General features: G+C 29.3%; 1 protein-coding gene across 3 annotated transcripts; it reads right to left on the bottom strand.

Annotated features, from left to right (window-relative positions):
• Positions 1 to 10,427: 10,427 nt before the first annotated feature.
• Positions 10,428 to 24,810, bottom strand: LOC109797371 (WAT1-related protein At5g64700). 3 transcript variants are annotated; one of them, XM_020357392.3, is made up of 7 exons: positions 24,037 to 24,788; positions 23,883 to 23,951; positions 23,686 to 23,802; positions 21,745 to 22,000; positions 16,318 to 16,476; positions 15,603 to 15,754; positions 10,428 to 13,828 (listed from the first exon to the last, which is right to left on the bottom strand). In XM_020357392.3, the coding sequence occupies exons 1-7, from the start codon at positions 24,207 to 24,209 to the stop codon at positions 13,699 to 13,701; spliced, it is 1,056 nt and encodes a 351-aa protein (XP_020212981.2). In that variant the 5' UTR covers positions 24,210 to 24,788; the 3' UTR covers positions 10,428 to 13,698. The 3 variants fall into 3 exon arrangements, with proteins under 3 accessions (XP_020212981.2, XP_029126632.2, XP_082932620.1); XM_029270799.2 differs by lacking the exon at positions 16,318 to 16,476 and having other exon boundaries at positions 24,037 to 24,794; XM_083076494.1 differs by lacking the exons at positions 10,428 to 13,828; positions 15,603 to 15,754; positions 16,318 to 16,476 and adding an exon at positions 16,874 to 19,943 and having other exon boundaries at positions 24,037 to 24,810.
• Positions 24,811 to 25,031: the final 221 nt, after the last annotated feature.

Here is a 25,031-nt window from a genome sequence, read left to right as displayed (position 1 = left end):
TATTTCATTAAACCATATTCATATCCCTTATCTCTTCACTTCTTTTACGATAAAAGGAATGCGATGGAAAACATAAAAGAGAAGATATGTTTCTTTAAAGAGGAGGAATTCAATAATAACGTGTGTTATATTAAATTTTAATAATTTAATTATTAAATTGAAAATATGTAATATATAGATTAATTTTACAAATTTTAAAATTTTTTAAAAATTATTTAATATTTTATTTTATTAATTCAAATTGATTGATAATTATAAAAAACATTATATGTTGATTATAATTAATGAAATAGAACATCAAATAATTTGTAATTTTTAAATAATCATTATAATTTAGTCTTTAAATTAAGTACTAGACTTATCTCTCCTAAATAGTCTTTTAAAAAATAAGTTATATGTTTAACTCAATTAATTTTACAAAATTAATTTATAAAATAAAGTTTGTTTCTCATTTATATACATTATTTTAGTAATATCAATGAGATTTCTATACACCTCCTTATGTCGATGATATATTATACATTTTGAATGTGAAATTTGTAGGACTAAACATCCGCATGTGCTTTGATAGTAGTCCAATAGTAAGTGACCTAATGATAAGCTCAACAATACTTGTTATAAAGCTTATGATCACTACAAAAAAAAAAAAAGATTTAACAAGGTTAATCTTTAATTTAACTAGAATTATAGTCATAATTAAATGCATTTTTGGGGATTACATATACCTCTAACAAACTATTTGTCGATAATGTGTTAGCGACAATTTTCAACAACTCTTAAAGAATTCAAAATTTACAAGTAATTTAAAAATTCTAGTTAAGTTATCACAATTTTTAACTCATGATAAATAACAAGGACCAGGTTATGTAACTCCTATTAAGTAACCAGGGTTGATAGCCTCTAACAGATAATAAGAATTATGTAATCTCATTAAATAATAAGAGCTTATAATTAACCTCTAACAATCCAAACACATACCATAATACCTACCTTTTATGTAATCTCATTAAATAATAAAAGCTTATAATTAACCTCTAACAATCCAAACACATACCATAATACCTACCTGCGACGCAAACCTAAGATATGTATTAGTAATATAACTCTCTTAATATAAAAAATGTTTTTATAGGTTGTTTAACCTTTGATAATTACCTAGGGTTATCTAACACCCATTAGTACACTTTTAATTTTTTATTTTTAAATCATTTCTTATACATGTGAATATAATATTTCAATAGGTATTATTTACATATTTTATTATTTTTATTATGTGCATTCATAATATTTTTGTACAATTAGCTTCTTTTTTTAAAAAAATAAAGTTAGTAAAAGAAATCAAATAACACAAACTTACAAAAAGTATTTTAGGACTCTTGTGAAATCACTTTTCTGAAAATAGAAATCTAAAATATTTTTTTAACATAAACTAACATTAAGTTCTATCAATTTTTTGAAAATTAAAAACAAATTGACTACAAACTAATATGATCCTCAACTATCACCTATGTTCCTCTTCTCTTCATATTGAGAATTTATTTCATTAGTTGATACATTTCCTTGATAAAAACTTAGAATATAAAATTAAATCATAATTTTAAACATGAAAATTATATCATGAAATATTTAAAAAATTATTTTACTTTTAATAATTGTTTGGAAAACATGAAATACAGTCAAGTCAGGAGACAATTAATTAATCTTGACAGTTAAAAAAATTAATTTACACCGAAGCAACCTACAAACAATTACAAAATTACAACAAAGTGAAGATATAGCAATTACTTTCGGCAAAGTTTAAAAATTACAAAAAAAAAGCAACTTACAATTACAAATTTACAATTTACAAGTCCCAACAAACTGAATAGAGCAATTAATTTAAGGATTTAGAGTTTTAAATTAGGATTAACCTAATCAGAGTTGCGAAACCCCACACACAAATTCAGAAAGTGAAAGACATGTAATGTAACAGACTGCAGAAGGTTGTGCAAAATGCCTTGCAGCTTGCGTGACGAGAACAAGTGTGGAAGGGCGAAAGTGCAATAAGGTAAAAGTCGAGGGGGCTTAGCAATTTAAAAGGGGTTATAAAGAGTGTGCAGTGAAGAGAGCAAAAGCAGAACGAGAAAGAGTGGACAATGGAGCACATAAATCGCATTCAATTATTTCGGCTTCTGATATAAATCTCATAGAACTTAACGAAAGTTAATAAAATTCTTGATAATTACACACATTTCTAAAGGTTATGATAATTACAATTAAATAACTTCATAAAAATTTGTCTTATAATGAATATTTTAATATTATCTTAAAAATAAATGTACGTTTGATCCTAACTTAATTTTATAAATTTGATTTAAAAGATAATGATTATTTTTTATTTATATATATTATTTTTTATAACATTAATATAATGGATCAGATTTCTAAAAAAAATCTTAAAGTAATAAAATTATATAATTAGTCTTAAAATATTAAAAATAATGTTGTATATATCCACACACATACATATATATATATATATATATATATATATATATATATATATATATATATATTCTTTAAAATATTGAAAATCATTCGTATTATATAGTCTCTCAATATTAATAAAATATATCATACTAGAAACTAAATTAGTAAAATTTTAATATTTTATAGAATATTATTCATATAATTTTATCATTTTAAGCACTATATATAGAAGAATGAGAATAATACTTTAAAGATCAAATTAATTATTTACTCATTTGTAAAATCATTCCTGAGAAAGCAAAAAAGGAATGTAATACTCTCGTGTCTTATAGAAGTTTTAAAATAATATTTTTTGAGTATTGTTGAATATTCTTTATACGAGTAAAACCGACACGTTTTATTTGATCTTTGTTCTATGATAAAGGATGTATAAAAAATTGTTTTTATGAGAATGAGAAAAGTTAATTTTTCTATAATTTAATTGAAATAGAATGATAATACAAAAATATTTGTTACTCTGTTATTAATTATAAATAGTCATATAACTAAAAATTATTAAGTTTCATATATTCTATATACAAGTCTTCGCTAGGGTCATTGTCTCGGAAAAAAAATTTCCCACTCGTCCTACAGTACTGAAAATGATGCGTAAAAATCAGTCTGGTTGTAGTGTATGGGATACGTAAGAAGCTTTGGTAGAAAAGTCGAATCAAAACAAATGATTAATATAAAAATATTATTAATTATTTCCACTAATATTTTTATTTAATAATATCCCACATGAATATTTAAATAAATTCATAATTGTAAGACCGCAAGTTCTTCTCCCTTCTTCCTCTCAACACTCTCATTTTCTCCTCACTTCATATTCTTTGGTTCCAAATTCTTAAGCTTCCTTGTGGTGATTGTTGTGATTAAAGGTACTGAGTAGAGGCGTGAGGAGCTAGTTAGAAGCTCGACCCTTCTTCTTTTCTTCCTTTTCCCAAAACTCGGATTCTACTTCTCTAAGGTAAGGGAAGCTAGATTGTGAACTCGTTGGTTGTGGGTGAGTTTAAGAACTCATTTGGAGAAAAAAAAATTTGTTGAGGATCATTGACTTATTTGAAGAATTTCTCATTTTTGAGGTTTCGGGAAAATTGGGAAATATGGTGATTTTTATGCATTTGATGGTTGCATGTTGAAATAAAGCTTGTTTTTAAGTTGTATGATGTAAATGTGTATCATTTCATGGATTGTTTGTGTTGAGTTGGCTGATTTTCAGGTTTTTGGTTGAAATTTTCAAAGTTGTGAGGATTGCTGTTTGAGTTTACGCCGGGCGTAGTTCTTGGCACCGGACATGTGTTCATCTCAGGGAACTCCATTGTCCAAGCACGCCAGACACGAGATTGGTTGCACCGAGCGAGGTTGGGAATGGAAGTCTCTAGATGAATCACACCGGGCGTGGGGAGAACCGTGCCGGGCGTGATATCAGATAGTGGCTCAAAATTTTGAGTTACTGATATGGCACCAGGCACGATTTGATCTCGCTGGGCATAGAGACTCCTTGGGGGTCTCTGCCTGGGGTGGCGCCGGGCGCAGAATAAGCGCGTCGAGTGTGAGACCCTGGTGAAGTCTCTGCCTGAGTTGCGCCAGTGCGATTTTGGCACGCCGGGCTTGGGAGACTCTTGGAAGTCTCTGTCTCCCAACACGCTGGGCGTAATGATGATACGCCAGGCGTGTAAGATCTTTAGAGCTCTCGAGTTGGGTTCAGACCAGGCGTGAGTTTACTTGTGCCGGGCGTGAAGGTGTTTGATTTTATGACTCATAAAATGTTGAATTTTGTGATATGATGAGAAGATGTAGCTGTGTGATGAAAGTTGTATGTTGCACTATGAGTTGTAAAATATTATTTTATGTTGATTGAGTTGATCATGTTGTTTAAGTTGTTGAGCTGAGCTGTGCTGTTGAGTTGTAGATTATGGGTTGAGCCGTTAAGCTATTGAGTTGATCATGCTGTTTAAGTTGTTGAGCTAAGCTGTGATGATGAGTTGTTGATCACTAGGACTAAGGGGAATGTTTTCAAAGTTGTTCATCCCATTGTATGGATTGAGAAAGCTGTGGTGCTTAGAGAGCCCAATTTGTTGAAAACCCTCCTTGGGAAATTGTCCCTTGGAGTGGACGTTGTGTTGTTCTCCTCTAGGACTTAGTTGGTCCCGTGTGTGGGCAAGGTCGAGGCACACATGTATAAAGCGACCATGGTATAGGGGTCAGGTCGAGCTATACCGATTACAAGTGGCCAATTTGAGTAAAGTACGAAGTCGGAAACTTAGTACATAGCCGAGTATCGGAAGGTTGTAGTATTTGGAGGATAGTCGGTAGGTTAATCCCATAGATGGATTAGTTGAGCTAACTAATGTCGTGGTAGGCCTAAACCCAGTTGTTCTATCCTAACATAATATTATACTTCATTGTTTAAGTGGTAAAGTCTGAGAAATCGTTATCGTGTTGTGGATTGGCATCCAAATTTGTTGTTTACCTAGCAAGCCCAAAAAGGTTTTTTGTTGTCGGTTCGGTAGCACCTAACCACTTAAACTGCTCACTCATGTTGTAGCAGATCTCTGAGTTGAAATGTGTGACGACGTATAAGCTGTTTATGTGTTTAATTGATGTTGATATGAGTTGTATATGTGCTGTTGTGTTGTGAAACTGTGATTGAGTTGTGTGTTGTTATGTGTTGTATGTTGAACTTGTTGAGAATGATGATGGTGCTCTTAAGTTGAAGGCTATTTATAGATATTCATATGTTGATTATTTTCACTAGCTTACTCTTGCATGTTTCCATGTAGTTTGGACTGCGATGATCATACTGTGTATGGAAACAGAGTAGAGATAGGCTGAAGAGTAGTAGCAGGGCTGCAGGTGGTGGCAGGAGCTAATTTTGTGTATAACATTTTGTTAGTATTAGATACTTAACCTGTTGAACCTCAGGCTGGAATTATATATATATTCTTTTGTATGCATATTCTACTTTTGTGTAGTGTTGTTCTGCAGGGTGACAACCCGACGGGTCGTTATAATAATCACATTTTAACTCAAAGAAAAAAGTTTTTTTAAAAAAAATAACATTATTTTAACTGTAATTAGTGTTATATATATATATATATATATGAAAGTATGTCTTACATTAAAATATGATTAATATAATTAAATTCAAGGAAATATAAAAGTCCTCTTAAAAAAAGGAAGCACGAAAAGTTAAACATTTAACGAATTTGAATGACAATTAATATAACTTCTTTTGCTAACGAGATCGAAATTTGAAAATAAATTGATAAATATTATCATAACATGATTACTTTTAAGCAATGTAAAAAATGAAAATTTCAAATATTATGAAAATTGAATTGTAAATTTTCCCTTAAAATTGTGATGTTTAATTTAATTAATAAAAAATTATTATTATTCTTTTGTGTTTTCTTTTACATGATTCTTATGTTCTTTTTGAATGTTGAACTTAAAATAATAAATATTCTTTGTATTATAACTTTTTTACATGCATTTTTATGTTCTCTTCTTTCAAATATTTTTTTTATAATATCTTTTTTAGTGGTTAAATTATGATAATAATGAATTTTTCATAGAAAAAGACAAAATTAATTGGAGTTCGATAAAAGTTATGTGATCATGCTAATGGCGTGTAACTTCTAGCTTTATATAGACGTTATTCAATCAACAAGTTAAGATTTATATTATGTTTTATTATATAACTACTCATATATTGTATATATTTGTAAAGTTATTGTTAATTACACTTATATTTATATACATATTTCATATCCATATATTTTTAGAAAGGTGTCTGAGACTAAATTAATCTAGATGAGTTGTATATTTATTATTTAATATATTTTCAAATAGTAAAGTATATTATATTAAAATCAATAAATAATGGTATATTTATATTTATCGTATCAAAATATATAAAATAATAAATTACCTATTTTATTTTTATATAAATTTATTATTATTATTTTAAACATGATTAACATTAAATTAGTATTTTTAAAATACGATTAACTCTTAATGTAATATTATAGATATTATAATATTTATATTATGATTTAAATATTAATAAATCATTAGTTTTAATAGTATTAAACTATGTTTTCTTAATTAATATATTTAATTTGAGTCTTATATATTAAAAAATACAATGAAGATCTTACTGAAAATAATTAATCTAATTTTTGTTAAAAATTAATTATCAATCAAATTAATAAATATTTTATATCATTCCACATGATTTGTCACATTCTCTCTAAGATGTCGGTGTATCACATTAATGTTATCCACCTACGTCAATATTAAAATGTCATATAAAAGTAAACATGTATGCATTTTGTGAAATTAAAATTAAAGAATTAAAAATACCAAAATCACATATAAAAATTATAAAAGATTAACAGTATAATTTTAATTTTTAAAAATTTTAAGTGCTTTGGTTAAGAAATTAGATGTTTCAAGAAAAGATTTTATTGAAAAGAAAAATGTATGGTTAGCTAATTTATAAAAAAATAGTTTTTAATTATCGGTTTGAGAATATCTATGCAAGAAAAGAAAACCTATCACATCATGTACCATGATTTTAGAGCAAGACATTACTTTTGATTTATTTTTTAAGAGATTATTATTTTCTTAAATTGTGTGCTTTATTGTCTGTTTTTCAATTATTTATTTTATGAAATAATGGCGCGCACATGCACCCAGCAAACTGCCGAACATGTGGATCGCATATTTAACCTTTTTTTCCCCCTAATCCTTTAATTGGATACTGGTAGTTTATTTAAAATGTTAACAGCTAAAAAATTCAATTTTTAGCTTTATTTTTATTTATTTATTATTGATAAAAATGTTTTCTATTATTAACTAATCATAAATTATTCTAAATATTAGAGACTAATGTAGTTGGTCTCTAAATCAGACTCTATTTATCATTTATTTAAAAATATTTACTAATTCAGAACCGACTTTTTGGCTTCTAATTAAAATGTAGTTAAAGACCAAATTTTAATTATTGATAAGGTTATATTGATATATTATGATCTCTTATACATTAATGGGTCAGTAGCTAATATAGCACTTTAGACTGAAGGATCTGGGCTATAATGTAAATGTAATTGGAAACTGAACTTAGTCTCTAATTGAAGTATAATAAATTAATAATTGACAAGCTTTTTGGTAGCTAATAAATAATTTTAGAGACCGATTCCTAGTCTCTAGATGTACTTAGACACAATATTCTGTTTTAACCTACTCATTTTATAGATCTTTAAAATGATAAAAAAGATAAGTGCAACTTTTTCCTCTTAAATGCATTTTGTAATTTTATTTTTTTAATAATCATGTTTAATTTTAGAAATTGAAATAATTATGTTGAGATAATTTTAAAATGATTACAATAAATAAATATAATAATGAAAATTTTAAATAGTCATTATTTTCTTATTTAATTTTAGGGTTTTTGATTTTTCTAATAGGAGTTGAAAATATGACCTATATTTTTTAATAGTTGTTATTTCTTTATTAAAGGAAGATTTGTATTCATCTTCGACAATTTTTTTTTGTTGTTGAGAAAATCTGACATTTATAATGGTCTTATATAGAGACAATGTTGAGAGGGCAAAATAATCCGATGGTAATAGAAAAAAGAATTATTTTTTCACCCAGTTTTACAGGAGGTGCACTTTTTTATGTTTCAGAATTATCAAAATACTACGACAATTTGTTCATGCGTCAGATACTTTGAATTTTTTTTTATCACATTTACTCGCAATGAAAAATAAAAAATGTACTTTTAATTTTCATTTTCATCATATTTTTATCTTATTTTATCATTTTATTGAGATAAAAAATAACCTAAATATTATTAAATATAAATTATCATATTATTTATTTAATTTCAAATCATAATTAATGTTATTATTTTAATAATCAATGAATAAAAATAATGAGATAACTAAATTTGTGAATTTTATATAGTATATTGAAAGAGAAAACTTTTATATAGAATCTTAAATTAATTACTCTTTACTTTTCAAAATAACAGTCACTTTAATGTAATATTAGTTTTTTTTAATTTCTCATTTATCTTCTTATAAACCCTTCCGCCACCACAACAATAAATAATACAGTTATTAAGAAATTGAAGTTATTTAAAAAATTACATAAATAATAATATATTTATTTTAACTTTTAATATGTGTGTAACAACTTTAAACTACAATTATTTTGAAATAGAAGAAACATTATTTTACCATTTTGGGAATATTTTGATATTTTAATTTCTTAATGTAAAAGACACCAATTTGACAAACTCTTGTAATATTAAACACCAAATCAATGTTTTGTTTATTTTTTTATTTTGAAAATAAAGGAGGATCCACTTTAACAGATAAAAATCAAAACGCAACCTTTCACCTTTCCATTTCCGCACACCACAAGACCCACAAGGGATTGCCAAGACAGATTTTGAATGTTGCCAACTTTATATTTTGTTCTTCTTTCCGTTAACTTAATTTGTAGGGACTAAATGTTTTTGTCTTTTTCATATGATTATGATTAATCATATAGCTTTGCCTTTGGAGCTAAAACTAGTAAAGCAAAGAGATGGGGATACGTCAATAATCCTGCATGTTTTTCAATCCAGTACTCCTCGCTATAGTATATAGGGTAAGTATAACAAATTTAACCTAATATATAATTATCATTTATTATACTTAATTACTTCAATTAAAAAAAGTATTTCAGTGAATAATAATATGAAAAATGTTAATATAATTTTATTTATATTAAATTTCCATATTTATTAAACTCTAAAATAAATACACTTAGTGTGCGCTATCCATTATTTAAGGGTTAATCATCTATACATTGTTAATGTAAAAAACTTTTACACTGACAATCAATTATATCTTTTAATTGTGTCATGTCACTGTTAAAAGTAAATGTATTTCCAGTAACATGACATAATTAAAAAATATAATTAGTTTGTTTGTCAGTGTAAAAAAACTTTACACAACAGTAACATGACACAATTAAAAGATATAATTACTTGCCAGTGTAAAAATACTTTACATTGACAGTGTATAGATGATTAACTCTTATTTTATTTTAATGTTTTTACATATATAAACGACATTAAGAAACTAGATTTTGTGTAAATTATCAAACTCTCCATCGCTGAAAATTTAAACACATTATTTTATTTAATTTATCTTAGTTTTCTATACATTTTTTGTGATTATGTTTTAACCAAAGTAGTCCCCCTCCCCTTCTTATATCTGTATGTATTTTTTTAATCAGCGGTGTTCATACATGCTTTTCTTGTTTTCAGTAATCGAATTTAATGATCATTAAAAAAAAAGTAGTCAAATTTAATAAATAAAAATTTATTCGAACGAAAAAATAAGCACGTTTTAATTGGCACTACACACTGATTGGGGGTTTGTCGGTTTGACGTAAAATGAATATTCTCGTTGTTATCATTGTAATACTTTTTTATTATTCATAGAATAATGTTAACATTCTCTCAAATTAATTGTTATTAATATTCTTAATATCCTAGAAAATTCATATTAATCTTTTTTTTTTTGAAGAAATTTGATGTCTTGAAAATTTAAAATATTTCTAATATATTTTCTTTGTTTGGTAAGGAAATTTGTAGGAAGATATTGTAGGATAATTTTAAAATGTTCTTTTTAGTATTTATCACCTTGGTTATATATGTAGATCATGTAGATGGATAAAAAAAATGTGGACCATGTATGTTCCTCTTTTACATTCTTAATGTTATGACTTTGGATTTTATTAGCGAGTGTTAATAAGTACTAGTTAAGAAGCATTTAACACGCTTTAATAACTGCTTCTCTTTACACAAAAAATTACAAAAATAATTTGTCTTAAATATAATTTTAATTTATCTAAATATTATGAATTTTTAAATTAGTTTCTCATTCGTAAAGAAAAATGTAATATAGTATTTTCTATTTCTTTTTCACATTCATTCATTATTTTTCCACTCGATTTAGATTCTAATATATATACATTGTCAATTGATTAAATTATACACTATCAATTAATTAAAAATTATTTTTGATGTGATTTATTAGATAATTATTGTTAGAGTTAATTAACAAATTTATTTGTGATTAAACCAAAATGTTAAAAAAAAAATTCTTATAATTAGTACATATACTTTTTCACCATTTAATCGTTAAATGTTAATTTTATATTTTTTTCTTTCATTTTCCTAAATATTATGAATTTCTTCTCTCTCTATATATATAGATATATATATAATTGCACTCCGACAGCGTATAAGAATCTTAAAACAGCAAACAATTGTGCTGAATTCAGATGTGGATGGATGATAGGTGAATGAATCAAATTGCCACCACAACTTTCCCTCCTGTTTTACGATGAATGATTAATCATCTATATTATTAATTAATATATAAAATAAATTCTCGTTTTTATCTTTTTATTTTATTTTTAATAACTGTACATAACTTTTAATAATTGTACAAATTATCAGGATAAATTTTTTTTTTCTCTCTCTCTCTTTTTTTAACAAAGGCGCGTAGTATTCTTTTTCAACAGTATTCATAATTGAAGAAGAATACATGAGTACGGACTCCTCTGTTTCTTTAACAATGCCATGTTCCAGCTTTGAGCAATTAATTAATGAATTACTTATAAAGAAGTTCTGGGTAAATAAAATGTTTTAAACGAGAAACAAAATGATAAAGTGCAGCAAAAGCAAAGTAAAAGATTCACGAAGGTTGTTACCAGCTTCTCGTGTGTTTTGGTTTTTTTTTTTCTCTGAAAACGAATTGAACCACACATAAGTAGCACATTGAGCACATTATGAAATGCAGAATAAAGTTCCGTTTATACGAGTGATGAGCATACTTCGCAGGATATATTATTCATGAAACACGGAATCTGACGCAGAGTACTTGTGATATGAAATGGACACTTGGATTTGGTTAACATTTCAAATATAAAATACCGGGATTTCATATATGAAAGCATCGTAAAGTATTATTATAATATAAGAGTCATTATTTTATAATAATATAATTGTATTATCCCTTTATAAAAAAATGTAAAGTAAAACGATGAGCTAATTTATTTTAGGATTTAAAGGTCATTTTTTTCTGATACCATCTTTTAAGAAAAATGTATTCACTTTAAAGAAATATCCAACATCCAACACCATCTTATAAATGTTGGAAAGATCGATATTCATTGAGTGTGACTTAGCTAGCCATATATATATATATATACCCTGAATTTATGAAAGAAAATAGTTGTATTTTTGTATAAAAGTTATAGAGTATAGAAAGATAAGAGAAGATTTTAATTGGAGTAAAATGTACAAGTATCCAATATTGTGCCACCTCAAACAAGAGGAGCGTCCATACTTTACCAGATAATTTACACGTGTAATTAAGGTGCATGCAGAAAATTTTAGTTTTATTCTCCTACGGAAGTGACTTGTTTATTTCTTTCAATTCAGAATTGTTTACTCTCTGTGGTCCTACTATGAATCTCCACAAGGTTGAAAGCAAAAGCAATAATTAAGTTGGTTTGTCACCTGTTAACATTAAAATGGAAAAATCTCACCTCTCTAGCAATACCACAACTTGCATGATTAGAATATGAAGCAATTCAATTAATATAAAGTCAAAAACTATAAAGTATATGCAGTTGGTACACTAGCAATCATATTTTCCAAATACGAGGGGACTAACTCGTCAAAAACTATGCGCGTAAACTACTTTGGCTACTTAGTTTAATCTCTATCGTTTCCTTTCCTCCACTGCTTTTTAACAAAAGAGAGACAAAGAATTGATATTGGAACTCAAACTAAACTCGTTCCAAATGAATTTTTCCCAATTAAGGACGAAAGCGATGACAAAGAAACATCCAATTGATAAAGCAAGTAATTAAAGGCATTCATGCAAGAAAAGGAGATAAAGTCAAATACACGGTTGCTATTGATTATCCACACATGTACAAAATAGTCCTCCCCAGTCAACTCTTTTATAGTCAAACTACAACTCTATTCTTTCTCAAACTTCATTGTCATTGGTCGATGAATGACGAGATTGATCAGGATTTGTACTCTACCAACCTATCAGATTAAATTCTTTAAGTTCCCATTACTTAGAAGTTCAACTACCTACTCCTCTCAGCAAATAAGCCTATCCAATCGGACATTTGCAAACCACTACGTTGCTTACATACCAACTTGAGTTAAGATAAAAATTCAATGATTTGATTTTGAAAACTATAGATACTTACACTAGATCAAATCACTCCAAAAAAAAAATTTATTATATAGTGTGAAACAATATAAGTTAGTAACACAATGTCATTAAAAATTATTTTTATTAACATAATAAATTTAATATATATTAATATATAAGTATGAATATAAATTATAATAATATACAAAATATATTATTAAATTATAATCAAAATTAATCCTAAAACTATATATATTTATATGTTAAATAGATATATGCTTATATATATTATATTTATATTGATATTTTTTTGTATATTACTATATGTAATATTTCTTATGGTAAAGGTAATTATATCAAAATTTATGAAAAATATTTTTTAGAGAATTTGAAATTTTATTACACAAAATCACAAATATATAACCCTTACTCTTTTGAATGTTTTGTATTTGGACAGCTTATATGAGATTTTCTAAATAGACCTTCCATGTTTGAATAAGATTAATCAAACTTACTGAATTGATCAATATTTTGGAGAGTGATCAATCTCAAAACATAGATCAACGTTAACTCATACGGACCAAGTAGATCGTTCGGTATACACTGTCCTAATAATGATAAATAAAAAAAATTATCTACTTATCTATGAAAGAAACTTTATAAACACTGGACAGCAATATTACAAAAACACACAGGGATTTTATAATTATCTTACTTCAGCATGTAAAAGGTTGAAGGACCTTTACATACATATAAATGTATCTTGGGATATCTTTTTTTCCCCTGTTGAGTAATTGAAGACATAAGGCTCAATCACATTCTTTAGCAACGTCTTTTCATATTAAGATAAGTTCATGTGCAATCAAAGATTGTATATAGTGTAAAAATCAGTACAAAAAAAGCTGTGTTTATTGTGGTGCTTCCGTGCTACTGGCTTCTATGTTTTGACCTCTTCACATTCTTTAACTGATTGAAGGGGTAAAGAAGTTTGATGAGTCATTCCTTCTTTGCTTTTTGGCCACAAAACACTATAGAGACTTAAAACAAGCAGAATCCCTCCCAGAACGCTGAAAAGTGAAAAGGAGATCGTCCAAAATTTTGAGGATTAGGACAACGGAATATAAAAATATTTTACACCTCATTCTTTCTTTTCTTTTTTGGCTTTGTACGCGTGATTTTTGCTGATTAATATAAGTGCATATGTGCATGAACTATTTTACGACGAATGTAATTGCCTAACTTTTTTCATATAAAATTATACTGATGTTTAAGGAGTATGACAAAAAAGAAATCTAACAACCCATCAAACTGGTTATACATGCACATGAAATGGATCACAATACCTCGATCGACTCCACGAGAGCAAGCTTAAATAATAAATTCTAGGGTTTCAACGTACGTAGTTGTGTGAATTTGGCCGGTCCAACTATTATGCTACGTTTCGCTAAATATTGGTAACGTGTTTTTCTTATGAAATTCTAATAAAGTACATTTCCAAATTTCAACGTACAAAATGAAAAAGGGGAAAAAATATTGTCTTGTAAGTAAAATGCTTTTTAAGTCTCCCAACTCACGTTCAAATATACATGTTGAATATATTTGGATAAATTTCTTTGTAAAAAAATGAAAAAAAATCATAAGTTAAAATTAGTTTATACATAAATTTAAAAAAAAATCATATTTTTAAGAAATTAATATAAGAGAGTTTCTATAAATTAATTTATACATAAACAAGTTTTAACTTTTGTAAAAATATCTTTTATTTTATTTTTCTTATTTTTCTCATATAAGTGTTTATAAACAAATTTATACAAATAGACTCTTAAGATTATCACAAAATTAATCTAACACAAAACTGGTGTAATATAGTTAAACTAATTTAAATTGGGTAACCTAGTCAAAACTAGCTTAATCCAGTTAATTTGTTGGAATTATATTTGTCTATAATTAATTATTATTTTTTGAAAAAAAAAAGAAATTTAAAACACATTTATTAATCTTAATAAACAAAACTAACTTTTATTAATCTTAGTAAATTAATTATTTGAATCTTATATTAAGGAGAAAAAGTAGTATTTAATTCAGTAGCATGTTTAATTCTAAATACTGCATATTATGAATAATGAGATTTAAAAGTGATGTTTAATTTGGTTTATGTGTTTTAATATATTTTATTAAAAATTACAATAATATTATTTAATTATTACCCATTCAACTATTAGTCATTGAAGCCTTGATTTCTTTAGTTATTACCCAATCAACTATTACACAAGTATTTGTTATATTTTTAACTAAAATAAAATAATATGTCCTTAATTTTTCAAAAAGTATATATTTTTTATTTCACATTTATTTATACATTTTTATGCAACGTGTAAGATATTTATAATTGCCTAATGTTTTTAACCAGCCTAATTTGGGAGCATGATGAAAGTTTCCGACCCACACAACCCTCTTAGTAAGAGGGTTTAAGGGAAGCTAGCCCGCGTGAATAGTGTATGATTCGTTGTTCATTTTTTTTTTTAACTTCTCTTTTCTTTCTTTTTTATCTTTCTCCTTTATCCCTCTTTTCTTTCTCTTATGCCTCTCCATTTAATTTTTCTTTAATAAAATTATCTAGTACATTTATTAATATTCTATAAAATTATTCTTTAAAATTAGAAGGTATGACTATTTAATTTTTTTTCTTAATTATCGTCGGAGATACTTTTAATTCAACTTCATCAGAGTATTTTCAATTCAACATCCAATTCATTTCAACGTATCTTTAATTCAATTTGGGTCGGAATATTTTCAATTGAACTAAATTTTAAAATTTAAGGGTCATGAATTGCAACTAACCTTCCCAAACGTAGGGGCTCGCCCAAGATCAACACAGAACCTGTTGTAGCAATTATAAAACTGAGTGGGTTCCACATTGCTGAAAAAACTGGCCCTCTCTTTTCGATCACCCAAGTTTGCAAGTAGTAGGCGACCCCAGTCACCAGTGCCCCCTGTTAGATTTTCGATATTATCATATTGGACAATCATGGACATGTTTTTTTATATGCATAATTTATTTATTTAATGCAATGGAGGGGAAATTGTACAGAAAATACATGCATACAATACAATGTGTCGCCATAGTCCCATGATTATCAAGTATTAATCTTCGAAGTGACAATTGAATTGGACATTCACATTGCTGCATGACCAGAGGGTACTTTTCATTTTTATATTTTTCCCCTCTTCCAGCGTTGTTTTAGTGGGAGACACAATTTAAACTAGAAACATCTTTCACGGTATACTAGAAAGAAAAGATATGTTGGTGATGAATCAAAATCTATTTCTTTTGTAACATTAACAAACCATTTGTTTTGTAAAATATCAGGGTATAAAGTAAGAACGAAAGTAATCAAATTAAATAGCCAAAAGAACTTTGGTGATCAGGCACACTAAGTTACCAGGTATTTTTTCACCAATGTGAATTTGTGACAAGGCACAGCACTATAACTTTCATCCTGTTAAAATTGGAAAAATATCAGGCAGCATAATATAGCATCACTTTGATACTTACACAGTAAACAACTGCGAGTAGTCTCATGTTCCAACCCAACTTCCACTGCTGAATATCTCTTTCAAAAGCTATAGCAATACCAAATGACTGAATTGAACTTGATAGGCACTGAAGGCTCGTGAACTTTAGTTTTGCAGGGTAGCTTTTAAGAATTTGAGCCTGTTCTTTTTTGGATAAGTGTGAGTACAGTCATAAATCAATTCATCAACTAAGCCGTGTGTGTGCGTGTATACAATATACAAACCATTTATAATACCATCCAAACACAAGATAAATGCCAAAGAGCAGAGAGAATTCACAAACTAACATCAATGTTTCCATCATTGTAGACCATAGCATAAGTTAGAATAACACAACTAACAAGTGCTTGATTTCAATGAAATTAGATTTAGTATTTTTATTTAAGATTTAGGATCCGAATTTTGTAAATAGAAAACAAAATAGTCGAGAGAAAAGAGAAAAGATTTAGGAGATATATCAAATTTTTTAATAAAAATTAGTCATTAATATAATTAATAAATGACAAGAAATGAAGTAAGATTGGCAAGAGAAAATATACTGTGCATGATACACATTCTGTTATTGCAAAAAGTGACAAAAGCAGTGCATATATATTACAAGGAGAGAGAAAGAAAGCTAATAACAGAAAACGTAAAATAGGCAACAAAAAATAAAGCATAACAAACTATTATTCGTGAGACCCCCCCTCAAGCTGGGAATAAAGATTCAACATTCCCAGCTTGGAACATAAAGCTGTGAACATTGAAGGTGAGAGAGACTTGGTGAAGATGTCGGCAAGCTGGTGTGGAGAAGCAACAGGAAGTAATTTAAGCAGACCAAATTGAAGTTTCTCTCGAACTAGATGACAATCAATATCAATGTGTTTAGTACGTTCATGGAATACTTGATTGGCTGCGATATGCAAAGCGGACTGATTACCACAGTAAAGAAGAGCTGGTTGGTGAGCAGAAACATGCAGATCATTGAGGAGATAAGTGAGCCATTGAAGCTCACAAGTTGTGGTGGCGAGAGCCTGGTATTCAGCTTCAGATGAACTACGAGAAATAGTGGGTTGTTTCTTGGAATGCCATGAGATGAGAGAATCACCAAGATAAACGGAAAATCCTGTGATAGAGTGGCGAGTATCAAGACATCCTGCCCAATCGGAGTCACTAAAAGCTTTGAGATGGAGAGAGCTGTTGGTTGGGAAAAATAGGCCTGATCCGGGTGCTTGCTTCAAGTAACGTAAAATGCGAAAAATGGCTTGTGAGTGAGCAGTGGATGGAGCAGACATGAATTGACTTAGATGATGGACAACATATGAAATATTTGGGCGAGTTGTGGTAAGATAAATGAGGCATCCAAGTAATCTACGATATGACGAAGGATCTATAAGGGGAGTGCCAGAGGATGCAGAGAGGCGTGAAGTGTAATCCATAAGCGTGGAAACAGGACGAGAGGCCATCATTCCGCAATCAGACAAAATACCCAGAACATATTTGCACTGAGAGAGGTGAATGCCAGACTTGTTGCGAGCAACTTCAAGCCCCAAAAAATATTTAAGATTGCCCAGATCCTTAATCTTGAAGGCAGCATCAAGAAGACCAGTAATAAGTTGAATTTCAGAAAGATTGTTGCCAGCTAAAACAATATCATCCACATAAATGAGGAGGGCTATAGTAGATGAACCAGAAAATTTTAGAAACAAGGAATGATCCGATGCAGATTGATGATAGCCATGTTGAATAAGAAAATAAGATAATTTTGCAAACCACTGTCGACTAGCTTGTTTCAGGCCATAGGGTTTGCACACTTGGTTGCAATTTGCACACTTGGTTGGAATATGCTGGACACATGCCGGGAGGAAGACTCATGTAAACTTCTTCATTCAAGTCTCCATGAAGAAATGCATTATTCACATCTAATTGCTTGAGATGCCAATCAAAAATACCTGCAAGGGCAACAAGGAGTCAGACTGTGGTAAGCTTGGCAACTGGGGAAAAAGTAGCAAGGTAATCTAAGCCTTCCACTTGTGTGTAACCTTTCGCAACAAGTCTCGCTTTGTACCGCTCAATGATACCATCTGCATTATACTTGATTTTGTATATCCAGCGACATCCAACAGCTTGCTTGTGAGGTGGTAGTGGAGTGAGAGTCCAAGTGTGATTCATTTTCAATGCCTCTAATTTAGCTTGCATTGCCTTAAGCCAATAGTCATGCTTGGCAGCTTCAGCGTACGAGTGAGGTTCAAAAACAGCAGAAATGGAAGACACAAATGCTTGAAAATCATTAGAAAGACGGGAATAAGAAATATATTTCTCAATGGGATAAAGTATACCTGGATGAAGATTGGTAGCAGTTGATGTGAGAGAGTGGTGATAATCTTGCAAGTAAGAGGGCGGGTTGCAGAGTCTAGTTGAACGACGCAATAGAGAAGAATTTGGTTGAAGAGAATTTGCAGTAGTAGAGTCTGGAGCTAAAGGAATGGAATAATGTGATGTTGTGACAGGATTTGAAGAAGTGACATTGTGTTGGAGAGGATCGGGTAAAACAAAAATCAAGTCATGAGAAGGAGAATGAAGGCCAAAAGAAATGGGTGAAACGGTGGGAATATTGGATGCAAATGATATGGATTGCAACAATGGAAAATGATTTTCATAAAAAGACACATTACGTGAAATTGTAATGGCTCTAGTATGAAGGTCATAGGTGATGTAGCCTTTGGTAGTAAGTGAAAAGCCTAGGAAGACACAAGGGTGAGCTCTGGGGTCTAGTTTCTTTCGATTGGCAGTGGAAGTAGACACGTAGCATAATAAGCATCCAAATACTCTCAATTCAGTGATATCACAAGTTTGACCATAAAGTTTTTGAAAATGAGTTTTATTATCAAGTAGAGGTGCAGTGATGCAGTTAATTAAGTAAGTGGCATGTAATAATGCATAACTCCAAAAACAAGAGGGTAATTTTGAATGAAAAAGAAGAGCACGAGTAACATTCAACAAATGTTGATGTTTGCGCTCAACGACTCCATTTTGCTGCGGAGTTTCAATGCAAGTGGTTTGATGAACAATCCCTTTAGAATTAAAAAAATTCTGCATTAAAAACTCAGCACCATTGTTTGTTCAAATTGTTTGAATTCGAGTATTAAATTGATTTTCAATTAGATTAATGAAATTAGAAATGTGCATGCGGGTTTCAGATTTATTAATCATTAAGAAAATCCATGTGAAACGAGTGTTGTCATCTACAATGGTAAGAAAGAATTTATGACCATGTATGGAAGGTATGGAGTAGGGTCCCCATATATCCATATGTAAAAGAGAAAAAGGACGTGATGTAGTAGAATGACTGGATGAAAATGAAAGTTTACGTTGTTTGGCATAATGACAAGTGTTGCAAGTAAAATCTTTATTTATGGTCAAACATGGATATAACTGTTGCATATTATGAAGACGAGTATCAGACAGATGTCTAAGGCGAAAATGCCACAAATCGATTGGGATTACATCACATTTTGGGTGAATTATGGTAGAATGTATAAAATGAGGTTTGAAATGATGAGGTATAAGCTGATAGAGACCACCCTGCACATCAACTGAACCAATCTTCATCTTGGTTCTGGTATCCTGTATGAAGCAAACATTATTAGTGAAGGTAATTTGATAGGAAGTAGTTGAAACTAGCTTAGAAACATAGATTAGATTATAGGCAAATGAAGATATATATAACACATCGGTGAGCTGAAAATTGGAAGAAAAATAAATTGTGGCAGAGTGTGTTGTTGTAACCTTATGACCATCGGGAAGATTGACAATAACAGGCTCAATAAGTTTGTAAGAGGTGAAAAATTGAAGTGAGCAAGTAACGTGATTAGTGGCTCCCGAATCAATGATCCAAGGAGTAGTATCGAAGAAGTGTGTGGTGCAAATAAGAGGCTGAACACTACCAGAAGGTTGAGATGTGTGTGCAGAAGAAGTAGTAATAGAACCAATTTGATTTATACGAGCTGAGTGTGAAGTAAAAGAAGCCTGGGATGGCTGCTGAATTAAGGCTAACAAAGCTTGATATTGTTGAGGAGTGAAACGAATCTCTTGGTGCTCAATGGAAGCAGAAAGATCTTTCTCATTGGTCGTCGCCTCAATGGTCAAAGCACTATTAGCAGATGCAGATTTGTTATTGGAGAAACGATGGCCAGGAGGGAAGCCATGTTTCTTATAACATGTATCTACTATATAGCCATTCTTTTCGCAGTGGGAGCAAGCTTTCCCACGATTAGAGCTACTCTTGCCATTTTTGTCAAGGAAGCCATGCTTACGGTAACATGTGCTTTCAGTATGACCATTTCAACCACAAAAATTGCACGTAGAGTTCATGATGGTAGCATTAGCAAATCCATTTTTAACGTCAGCTAAGGAATCAGGAACAGAAAATTGGCGTTCCTATTGTGCAACATAGGAGAAAATTTTGTTAATAGGGGGTAAAGGATCCATTAACAAAACATTAGATCTAACATTTGCGTATTGATCATTGAGCCCTCTAAGAAACTGCATGGCTTGATCCTCCAATTTCCGTTGAGCGAGAATAGATGAAACTTTGCATATACATTTCACAATGCATACACAAATCGGGTCTGGTCGAAAGTTCTCAAGCTCATCCCATATAATTTTTAATTGAGTAAAGTAGTCAATGACAGATAAGTCACCTTGCTTGGTTGAGGAAGCTTCGAGTTGTAAAGCAGAATTGCGGAGAAGATCCCCCCTGAGAATAACATGATTTCAGATCACGCCAAATCTCTTCTGCAGAATCCATCCAAAGAATGCTTTGTCTTATTGAGGAAGAAACAGAGTGCACAAGCTAGGAGACCACCATATTATTACATCGTTTCCAGGCACTATAGATACGGTCAGAGGAAGGTGGTTGTGGAGCACTACCATCCACAAATTCGACTTTGTTTTTAGCATTGAGAGTCGTGAGCATGGATATGCTCCAGGAGTGATAATTTGTGGAATCAAGTGATGGAGAAACTAGTGCCATAACAGGGTTTTCATTGGGATGCAAAAACAAGAAACTATGAATATTCAGTGAGGGATCAACTTCATCACTCATGGTTGCAGAATGGCAAAACCAGAGGAGAAGGATGAAGATGGAAAATGAAAAAACGATGATCGTCAGGCTCTTGATACCATGACAAGAAATGAAGTAAGATTGGAAAGAGAAAATACACTGTGCATGATGCACATTCTGTTATTGCAAAAAGTGACAAAAGCAGTGCATATATATTACAAGGAGAGAGAAAGAAAGCTAATAATAGAAAGCGTAAAATACGCAACAGAAAATAAAGCATAACAAACTATTATTCATGAGAATAAATATTTCATACCAATTATATGATTTAGAATAACACAAATATTTCGATAAGTGGCTTACCTGAATTGTAAGCCAAAAACTCCAAATGATGACGCTTAAGAACAAGAGTAAAGAACCCAATATCCATCTTTTGCCAGATGAAAAATGATCTTGATGGTGTGGATTTTGGTGATTGTGGTATCTGGATAAGACGTGATGCGTAGTCCTTAACTGGGGTCCCTTGTAAAATGTTAGGGTCGCTACACCAAGCAGGCACAGTAATACACTTGCTATCTTTTTAATTCCAGATTTCGTCCTTATATTTACCTTCTCCATTCTGCAATATATACCATAAGCAATTGAGAATCATATTTGCCATTAGTTAACCAATAACCACAAAATTCATGACTAAATTATTGTAATAGAGTTGAAGGGGGAACTAAATTGGAATAATGATGAGTGTCGTCCGTCCAGTTGAGAATCACTATCAATCATGATCTATTACGAATCTATATCATTGTGCATGCTCACAAGAGTTTGATATATGTGAGTACTGAATACATTCTTAAAGAACTTATTTACTTTACGTGCAAGTCTCTATAATACAACATATAATATAATATATTCTTCCGAATAATAATTTGGAGACAATAAAACTATAATTTTTTAAAATTAAAATATCTATATTAATATATAAAAGGAATATTCCTTTTAATAACCATCTTAATCTTCATATTTGTTAATCATTATACTCTTTTATTTTAAAAAAATAAAAAAAAAAATATTTTTTTATAAAAATCAAGATCTTAAAATTAATGGACTAATCATAACATCAGATCAACATATATTTATTATTATTTTTTTAATAGAAACACGAATGTCTCGACTCTACTAATAAATATAAAAGATGTGAGATAGAACTCTCGTAAAATATTATATGAAATATAAGTATATAACAATACATAAAGTGCATATTTCTTCTTGATTTCCAATTCTTTATTTTTCAAACGTTTCTGTTTATTCATTATATTATAATTTTCTTTCACAAATGTATTGATTAAAAGATAAAATTCAGAAAAATTGTGCACATAAAAAATTAAATCAATAAGAATGTAACTACCCACTGTTTTCCAATTATGAACAATAATTTTTCCTACTAGTATTTATAACGAAAATAGAGTTTCTAAAATTACCTCAAACCAAAGTCAAAATAGTACAATTTTAGAATAAACACTAAATTATTTTTTAAAATTTAACTGAAATAAATGCTTAACTTTTTGAAATATCAAACAAAATATATAACAAATAGTATGATACATAAAAATACTACCCTTTTGTACATGTTTGAATTATAATTAGCATGCTCCAAACCTTGCTTTATGTTTAATCAATAATTATTATGTACAATAAATTTATTAATTTTTATAATAATTATCATACTAAAGATTTTCTTTTATTAATTGTTGATGTAAAAACTTTGCACTCACCATGCATGCTCATTAAACTTTTCATATATCATTTTTGTAATTAATATAATAGATTCAATGATTATACATTATCGGTAACAGTCCATTAAAATGCCATTTTAGTATAACTTTTAGGATACTTAATGTAAAAGAAAATAAACACATTATACATGATTTGTATAACTATTTATAATTGGATCACAATATAAAATTACCTTATATCGTCAATGTATATAATTAATATTTTATCCATAAATTTTTTAATTATATATAAATTTTATGTTTACATATGTGAAAACTTAAATTTTCTTTAATAAGTCATAACTTTTTATTCTTGGTCTCCTTTAAGTTGAACTTTTGGTGTCAACTGATTAAAAAACATTTAAAATAAAATCCAATAACTTTTAACTAATTGTATTATTTAGTAGCAATGGAGAAAAATATCATTAAACCAAATCATAAATTTTCCATTTATGATTGAAACAGACTCTATCTGATAATATATGATCAGTTAGTGGCCATCACCTAAAAGGCTTAAAAAGTAAAGAATAATTACCTGAGAAGCACAGCAAAGAAGAAGGTAGATGCGGGAAGGGAATTAACAATTGCTGCGGCCAACGTGGCAGACGTGTAAGCAAGGGCAATAGCTTGTATATTTAAACTCAGACTCACTCTGAAAAACAACACATTAACATTATATATGGACCTAAGCTTCACTGTCTTAGTATGAGAAATCACAATGAATAATAATACCCAAAAAATGAAAACACAAAAATCTTGCAGAAGGTCCAAAATGAAAGTGGCACTGGCACTGCTCTTTTTCTGGACCATATAATAAAAATACATGTCAGTTTCAGTTATATATATGGCATATCAAGAGAAAACACTAGGAAAGAAAAACATATACCTTTCAAGTATCAAGGCCAGAGGGACCAGAATAAGGGTTCCAGTAAGTTGTCTATAAAAGATAAACACGTATGTATTCATTCCCCCGTTAAACGCAGCCTTGGACAACAGGGTAAGCCCTGAATACATCAATTGTATTATAAACATTGCTAGATATGGCTTTAGTTCACTCATTTCACACTGAAAAAAGAAAATGTATATGGTCTATTATATTGCAATTGCACCTCTTTATTTTCATTAATCAAGTGCATATATATATTTATATAGTTTCAAATTGGTTGATCAATGATCCTATCCACCAAAATGAAAACGGTGCATGATTACTAAGGTGGGGGACATTTTTATGCTTTAATGAAGTTACAGTTGGATTAGAAATCTCAGTGGTGTATCTATTCTATGAGCACTCTTATTTTTAAATAAATCTTTATTATAGCATCTCATCTTTTGGTTTTTTATAAGAAGAACAACTTGCAACCTTTTCAAAAGGGACGACTCTTTGCAAACACCTTGTGCGAATTTCAGGTATTCCACTCCAATGAGTGATTGAATGATATTCACAATGAACCAATTATGCTTCCCTTTCTTAAATAAATAGAGAGAAATAGGTGAGGAATAAAATGAAAATTTGAGTTGTTTTGTATAAGAAAAATAAAAAAGAGGAAAAAGAAATAATATTATAAAATTATTTAATTTGAATGAAAAAATATGAGAATAAATAAATTCTATATCATATATGTATGTATGGGTGTCATTGTTTTTCTAATTGGGTAATTTCAATATCCAATTAATTGTTTAGAAATTCCAAACCATTAAAGTTGTAGAATATCATAAATACGTTGTATTATATACTTCAATCGATTATAATTAAATGATTCAATAGATTGAAGTTGCAAAATATGGAGTAAGAATCACGACGAGTATTGAGCTACTTTGGTCTAACGAATTTTGGTGCTTAATATAAGAAATTTTGATATGTTATTTCCACCCTTATCATGT

The sequence above is a fragment of the Cajanus cajan genome, chromosome 6, assembly GCF_000230855.2.
Source record: "Cajanus cajan strain Asha chromosome 6, NIPB_CcT2T_4, whole genome shotgun sequence".
Lineage (NCBI taxonomy): Eukaryota > Viridiplantae > Streptophyta > Magnoliopsida > Fabales > Fabaceae > Cajanus > Cajanus cajan.
The sequence above is the reverse complement of the archived record's forward strand: the minus strand, read 5'-3'. Positions and strand labels throughout refer to the sequence as shown.